Below are 8493 nucleotides of genomic sequence, written 5' to 3'. Positions count from 1 at the left end.
AAAAAAAAAAAGGGGGGGGCCATTTCCTGAATGCAGTTTAATGTCCAAGAATAAGTCATAATTTGGGGGGAAAAAAACCTTTCCAGAATAAAAATGATTATGTCTTTATGCGATTGGTATAAAGCCACAATTCTAAATAAATAAGCCCTTTCCTCAAAATATTTCTGACTTGGATCAAGCTGAAATTAACTAATAGGCAAAATAAAACCTATTAGCTTTGCCTGTTGGTATAAAATTTTGGAACCTGTTGGCTTAAAGTGGAGAGAGCCCCTGACTCCCTCCAGTAGCTATTCAGGGTGCCCTAAATTCATATCTCTTCAGGGCTGCAACAGGGCCAGTGGCTCTAGATGCTATAGGGGAAGCCAGTGCCTTCTTGGTGGCAGAGAGATTTTTAACAGATCACATTCTCAGTGCACGCAGAATTTCTTTTAAGATACACCAAGGGTGAGGAAGGTGATGGAATTCCCCATATTATGTCTCCTGTGTGAAGTTTCAAACCTGAGAGCCTGGGTCACAGCATGTGCAGTGATGGGTGTTGTTGTAAATGGACAAGCAGGGATGTGTGCTGTAAATGTGTAAACCTTTTCTCAGCATTAGGCACTTCAAACAGTACCAAAGACTTTGGGGGGTTAAAAAACAAGACAGAGGATGAAGAATGAGAGGCCGAACAAAAGTCCGGTGGAGGTGTTAAACATTTAAAAGAATCAAAGCTAGATCTCTGGCAACTACTTTCATCCCAAACCCTGAGGCAGTAAAGCAAAATGTTGAGACTGAAATTAAAAAAAAAATCTGAAAGGAAATTAAGGAGGAAATAATAGATGGGAGGAAAGTATTTAACTCGAGTCAAAGGAATGAAAACAAAACGAGAGTGACCAAAACAAAAGTACGGTAAATAAAATTTTCCTTTCATTTCTGTTTTATATTATAGTCTGACTTCAGTAACATGAATGTATACTCTTTTTCTCTTGTTGTTTGGAAAACCCCTCAGCTTTTTCAACTCGGGAAAAGAAAAGATGTTAAAGCATGTCTGTTTTGAGCCACATCTTCACTATATCCCACAGATGACAAAAAAACTTGTCAAGGATCTCTGTACGTCATGCATACCCTGTATAACAGAGGTAAAATGGAGATTCACCAGAAAGTTCTGTACATTTTTTATATTCCACCATATCAAGATTCAATTGCTTGCATGTAAGCCTTCTTCCTTCTAAAGAAAGTGCCAAAAGAGAGCATAATTCAGTTATTTGTTGTTTGTATTCTTTCAATTTCTTATTAAGTACCAGAAAAGCAGTGGAAATAGTCACATGATGGGACCTGGGTGGGGGGGGTGGCTAGTTGCTCAGGCAAAGTTTTGCGATCTGTGATATTTGTCCAGATTCGTAGGAAACAAATTTCCATTAACACTTTCAACATTACACTAAAGTCATCAGGTAGAGATATGATGATATATAATCAGAAAAATCAAATATTAAAACCACTTGACATCTCTTGCAAACAATGTTTCTGGGAGATTTTGATACACACATGTACTCAAAATATAACGGTGTTCTGGAACCTGCGTTCACACCAATATCTACTTCTCTGATTTGTCTATTAGTAGTGGTTTTAATTATGAAGCCACTATTGCTCCTGTTCTTTTAAACATGGCTCTATGTTGCTATTTAAACCTGGTAACTGTATAAAGTAGTTGGCCACAATTATACTAGCACCAGGAAAACCCAAACCGCTGCTACAACCACCACCGTGCCAAGCCAGGTAATTGCTACCTAGAGACAAGTATATCACCATTTTATCAATGCTTGTATTCCCATGAGGTTTCTTTCATGCAGATCTGTATTACATCATTCCACAGATTACCCATGCCATTTCAGAGGCATTACCTTAACTTCATGGAGCTGCTCCCCATAATCCTTAAGCATTTTCTCACCCAGGCCTCCCATTCTGGTAAGCAGTTAATGACAAATTCAGTAGGTGAAGTCCAATTTAAAGAAATCTTGTGAACACCTGCAGCAGTGAGACCCCTTCTGAAACGGGGCCAATACGATCCCTTAGAGCCTGTGTTGTTTACTTTAGGATTGCTATTGATTAGATTCCTTGAAGCAGGCAGGTGCCAGAGAACAAAACGATTGGCCAAGACAGCAGTCCTCGGAGATGAGCTAAAAACACTGCATTTGCAGTGAAGGATTACCTCCCAGGAGCAAAATCAGTGGTTGGTCCCACCATGGGTTTGTGGCCACCATCTGGTTCCTGTTGGACTCAGGCACTCTCTGAAGGGGAAGGTAAGTGATTCTGACCTGGCTGGGTGTGAGTGGCTTTCTGAGAGAAAGAAAAGTCAGTTCCCTAAGGAACTAGATGGTGGTCTTTGCAGGTAAACATATGAGGTTGACCCTGAACTCTTAGACCATTGCTGCTGGTCAGCAGACCACCCTTGGAGTGGCATCAGCAAAATCTGGAAGCCTGTTAGACATGCAGACTCTCATACCTCACCTCAGGCCAAAAGAATCAGAATTTGCATTTCAACAAGAACCCTCCCTGATTCCTGTGCATATTCAAATGAGAAAACTGCTACCCTAGAGTATCTCCTCTCTGGCAGGACCAGCTGTCTGGGGATCTCGTGCCCACATCATACGTCTTCTCTCATCATCCCAATTTCCACTCTCTCAGTCAGAGCAAGGGATGAATGATACAAATGAAGCTATAGGTATGAAATCACTTGTTACTGACAACCCAGTAGGATTTGAGTACTACCACCGTCTTTAGTATGCGCCTCCTAAGGGCTGTGCGACCTGGAGCGAATCACCTAAGATCTCTGAACTCGGGTTCCTCAGCTTTAAAACGGGACACTACTAACATGTTCGAACTCCCTTCCAGTGGCTCATTATGAGCCTCAGATGAGCTCCATAGATGAGAGAGTTTTAAACTACGGCAGGCGTTGCCGCGAACATTGGGAGTGGAATCATTTGAGAACTGTGGGAGTCATCCTGGGCAGGAGAGGGTTAACAGGACCCGGGGCCCCAAGCGCCTAATAAGCACTGGGCAGTTTCCACAAATTACTTCGCTTAATTCTCAGGGCCACTTTCCAAGGTAGTTATTATTCCCAATTTACAGACAGGGGAACTGACACTCAAGGAGATTAGAAGCCTGGCCAAGGTCATACTATCAAATAAGTGGAAGGGCTGGAACTCGAAGCCGGGTTTATCTTAAGCCTCTGTACCTGCCGACCATCCGGGTATTTGTTCGTCTGCTTCCAAGCCGACCGCAAACAAAATACTGCTTCAGTCAGAATGGAGTTAAAAACAGTGCACAAATGAAAGTAGTACCTCAGCACAATCGGCTCGGTCTTGGGCGGAAGGAAGCCCTGTCCTGCTTGAAGGCCCCCTCAGTGTTGGTTTCCCTCCCACCACATCCCCAGGCAGTCCGGCCAAGGCCTCTAGCTCCAGCCTCACCGGGTCTGTTCTTTGCCTCCCTCACTTTACGACAACCATGGCGACTTTACGACAGCCATGGTGGCCCTTTCGGTAGTCGTGAACACGGCCGGCTTTTGCCTGCAAACAGCTTTGCATGTGCACATGCCATTATCTTCAGATCTTTGTCCCCCCCCCCGCGCGCCCCCTCCAGGTCACTTTGTGCTCTGCATCCCTCAGGCGCCCTCTTAAATGTCCCTATCTTTAAGAGATCTTCCCTTAAAGCTCATGGAAAGAAAGCTCTTCCCCGTATTTCTCAGCTTTCAGTTGTCCTCTCTTTAGCATTTATCATAATTTATGATTCGGTATTCACATACTTGCTTGATTTCTTCACCCTTCAGAAACAGAAGCTCCCTAAACCCTGTTAGCCTCTTTCTACCATAAGACCAAGCAGAAAGCGGTTATTCAGTGACTTGTTAACTACGTGGAAGGAAAAACAGGAGATGGGAGTAAAGAGAATTGCGTAGTGGGAAATGCACCTGGCGTGAATTTGTTCGCTGTAAGAACCTAAAAAGGTGATAATGGAGCCTACCGCACAGTATGCAATGATTCATCACTCTCCCCTATCAAAAAGATATCTTTAACCGCAATGTGTTAAACAACCATACCAGAAATTTAGGAAAATAATGTCTTACTCCAACCAAAAGTTACTCTGTTGGCATTAAAAAAACATAGTTCCCATAGAAATGGCACACCTATTTCCAAATCCTGTACATCGCAGCCTCTCCTAGCCCAAACCCACCTTTTCAGTCAAACCGGAATGTCTGTTTGCTTCCAGGCTTCCTTATTGTTCTCCTCTTTTTCTAAGTTGACGGCCAACTTCCTCCTGTTGGCCTGGGAACAGCTGAATGGCAGCTGGAAAGCCTCATGATCATGTCCCTTCCAGGAATCATGAATGGACAAATGAGAGTCAGAATGAAAAAGGACAGAATAAGATTCCAGCAAGTCCACGTTCACATGTAATGATACTGATCTTCGATAAGCAACTTGGTGTGAGAGCTCAGACTACCCCCAACGAAGTCTAGTTTTGTCATTCTCTAGCTGCATGATTTAAGGCAAGTTACTTAGCCACTCTGGTCCTCAGTCTCCTCATCTACAAAACAGGAAGAGGAACCTCCTCACTGGGTTATCCTGAGAAGTAAACAGTCACTGCAAATAACTTAAGCAGTCATTGGTACAGAGTAAACACAATGAATTTTAGCTATAATTATTTCCTAGGTGTATGTGCCTGTATCAGTGCATGAAATGTCATTAGCAGATGAAAATCATTTCTAGTAGGAACATCTTATTGTTCAATGAGTTAAGTTTAGGAGTTAAGTTAAACATTTGGGGTTTGAATCCTGTCTGAGAAAGCTTTTCTTCTTGAATTTTCTATTCGTCATTATTATTATTATTATTGTTAAAAACAAAACAAAACAAAACAAAACAAAAAACAGTGTCATGAAGGGAGAATGGAAGACGAAGTTACCGAATCCTTTAAGAGAAAATTTTTGATTCCTGAAATCTTTTTTTTTTTAAAAGATTTTATTTATTTATTTGACAGGGATAGAGACAGCCAGCAAGAGAGGGAACACAAGCAGGGGGAGTGGGAGAGGAAGAAGCAGGCTCATAGTGGAGGTGCCTGATGTGGGGCTCGATCCCATAACGCCGGGATCACGCCCTGAGCCGAAGGCAGATGCTTAACCGCTGTGCCACCCAGGCGCCCCGATCCCTGAAATCTTGGATAAACTCTCAGGACTTTGCACCAATGAGATCCTTGTCAGGTGGCGCATGATTGTGCCAGAAAGAATGGCAGGAATACTTAGAGAAAAGAACGAGATGAGAAGAACACTCATGAGAGGAAATAGATCTTGGAAAGGCTAAGTAAAAGAGGATTCTGGAAAACTGGAAGGAATTCAGAAAAATAAATAGGACCAGGGTAGCCAATGATAATCAATCACTTCCCATATGCCTGGCACTATTTCAAATACTTAATATGCATTAAACGCATTAAATGCTTTCATCCACTTTAGGAAATTGGCACCTTTATTATTCCCATTTTACACATAAGGAAACCAAGGCAGAGAAAGGTAATGCAGTTTGCCCAATGATCACATAAGTTTTGAAGAAACTCTTCATTTAAAGGCTCAATAAAATGGGTGAGCTGGCAGGTGTGGGATTCATTTAGAACTGGAAAGGGGAAAAATGAGGTTAGAAATGGGATCCAAGTTTATGTGGATTTATAATGATGTTATTGAGGTTTTAAATCCTAAAAATGTTTGTAACATTTTAGAAACTATTTCTTAACCCTGATCTCTGTTTTATCCACAATAAAAACATAATCTACTGTACTAGAGAATAATTCATAAAAGATATGCAACAATGACTTCTTTTGTTTAGGTGAAAAGCAGTCTCAGATTTGAGAGCACGTAGTTCTACCATAGCTGTAATAATTTTTTGTTACTCAACCCTGTTGGTCTCTTCTCTCCACCTTGCCCCAACGACCAATATATTTCTAGTGATAATAACGAAGGACATTAACATAGTAAGAGAAAAATAATACAGAGTTTAGGGGCTGGCCATAGAAGGTAATTCCACAGACGCTATAAAATCCTTGCTTACTTGGTTTGCAACCAGGAAACTTAGTGGATAACCGTCATTTTTCCAACCCCTCTTGCAAGTGCAAATCCAATACAATTCTTCAGTGGGGCACAGTAAAAAGCAAATGCAAAGGCATTTGAAAAAGCTCACCCATTTAGATTTAATTACATACATAACTGGTATCCTCCCAAGTGTGAAAATGCTGTAACCAGTAAATCAGACAATAAAATGCTATCTGAGCAGAACAGATTTATAGAGAAGATAGAAGAGCAATCAAAATTCACTCCCTTGCATTGGGTGTTTCTACCCAGAAAGTTCTTAAATGCAAGAACAAATGGCTGCCCTTTGAATCATGCCTTCTTTTGAACACTTAGGGCCATCATTTTCCTTAGAGGGGTGTTCTCCTCTAACGGCTTTGACGTGAACAGGATTCCAATCTTAAAAACCATCTCTCTGTGTTAAAGGATCACTAGATCTGTGTTTGTATGCTAGATTTTAAGGACCATCTCATCTGTCCATTACTGTTTCTTCCATGCTCAGTTTAGACTACCAAATGAAGCATCATTTAGTAGAAAGAATATTTCACTTCAGAGCTTCCTCAAGATACACGAACAGAGAAGACTGTGAACTTCTGCAAAGCCAAATTTTTAAAAATGTGACTTTCAGACGACCACAGTATCTTCCCAAGTAGTGTCATAGAAAAAAAACCAAAAAGACTCTGTAGTAACAGTAATGCGATAATTTTCAGTCATTGCCAATGATTTTGACATTTACGAAATGCATTCTTAAATGTGCCTGCTTTAGATTGAAATTTCTTGTGAATGACCCATTTGGAGGAAGGAAGTTGGAAAGACTGGAGTCTGGTTATCTTTGGGGCACATCTCTGCCAAGTGCGGATTGTTGGAGGGTATGGACTCACCACATTTTCCATGTTCTCATTTGGAATAAAATTAAATGAAAAAAATGTTTTCCCTTTAAATAAAACCTCATAAAAATAAAACCTTACTACACATTATAGCTGCTGATCAATCATGTTAAAGGCACAATCTGATCTCTGCAGACACTTTCCTAAGGAAAAGAACCAGTCAGCTGAGCAACTTCCTTATTTGCTGTGCTTATGAAAATGAAAATATAACCGACCTTAGGATTTCAAAACCATCCATGGTTACAAGTAAGGGAGTAAATAAACACTAGCAGGGCTTTTACTTTATCATGAAATTATATTGCTCTTGATTTTTCACTGGCTAATTCGGAAGGAAAATGACTCTCCCTGAGTTGGAAGGGTTCCTTTCCGACCTTGCTTTCTGCAATGTACCATAAAGCCAATTTAAGTGATTTTGTTCAGATTGGTTTGTTTGCTTGTTTCATCTGTTTGGGAGTTCTAGACTCTGACAGGAAAGCAGGCATATAACAATGAAACAAAGTTTCGAGATACTTTTGCACAGCTCAAACTGGATCTATTTCCTTGTTCTCCTAGCTTGTGGGTTTTTAAGTCTGGATCTGCTCCTCTTCTTGTTTCTCTAAATATTTATCAGTTAACAATTACGCATCTGCTCCAATGGCAACAAACTTGGCTGAACAGAGAAATAAGAATGCATTCTTTGCCCCAAATATGCTAAATAATGCAAGTTCGTTTGGAGTTTTTGAAACAGGAGCTTTCATCAAATTATCAGAGGTAGGTCCTTTGATTTTGACACTCATTAAACATATAGAAAAAAAAATGTTACTTCAGCATGAGGTTTCTCCTTAAAAAAAAAAATCATTTCCTATTTGTTTGGCTCTTTCCAGTAAGTTTTTCTAGTAAGTATTCGCCTCTCTTACCAGACATGCTGAGCAATGCTGAAGGTAACAGAACTGCTTAGTAAAAGTCTATGGAACCCTGGGGCAAGAACCTTTCACCAGAAGAGAATGCCTTTCACTTAGACATATTCTAAGAAATAAATTTATGAAACGTTGCCTGATACGATTCAGAAATCATTATCTGAACAAGTCACTAAGCCCAAACCTGCATTTTTCAAGCCTTTTATTTTTGTATTTGCAAAGGGCTCTTTGTACAAGTTTATTCACATTGACCTTTTATTCTTTCAACACGTGTCGTTTTTATAAACCTGAGGCAAAGCAGCAAATATAAATTGTACTAACCTTCGTATATTTATATGTCAAATTGGTGAGTGGGGCAGGTAAGTCTGGCATGCCTGAGGACGACATTTCTGGTTCGGCTCCTGGAACAGGTGACAGGCTCAGCGATTTGGTCCTGATAGAGCCCTTGGCTTTATTTGTTCCTTTTTATCTGCACAGGCTAAGGTCTATTTGCATACTGGACTATGATTGGACGAACAAACTGGGAGCAAAAAGAAAACGACACTACTTATTTGTAACACCTAGGGCAGGAAGCCCTTGACTTTAAACTTAAATCCTTAAGAAACCAGCTCTCCAGCATTGAAACTGC

At 40.7% G+C, this 8493-nt stretch overlaps 1 protein-coding gene across 1 annotated transcript in view; it reads right to left on the bottom strand.

Annotated features, from left to right (window-relative positions):
• Positions 1–8286, bottom strand: part of LOC103663346 (retinal dehydrogenase 1) — a 41347-nt gene extending 33061 nt beyond the window's left edge. The window contains exon 1 of the mRNA XM_008691031.2: positions 8187–8286. Within this exon, the coding sequence (XP_008689253.2) occupies positions 8187–8252 (66 nt within the window). The 5' untranslated portion in view covers positions 8253–8286. The remainder of the gene's footprint in view (positions 1–8186) is intronic.
• Between the last annotated feature and the right edge of the window lie 207 nt (positions 8287–8493).

Source organism: Ursus maritimus, unplaced genomic scaffold (genome assembly GCF_017311325.1).
Source record: "Ursus maritimus isolate PB19 unplaced genomic scaffold, ASM1731132v1 scaffold_34, whole genome shotgun sequence".
NCBI lineage: Eukaryota > Metazoa > Chordata > Mammalia > Carnivora > Ursidae > Ursus > Ursus maritimus.
The sequence above is the reverse complement of the archived record's forward strand: the minus strand, read 5'-3'. Positions and strand labels throughout refer to the sequence as shown.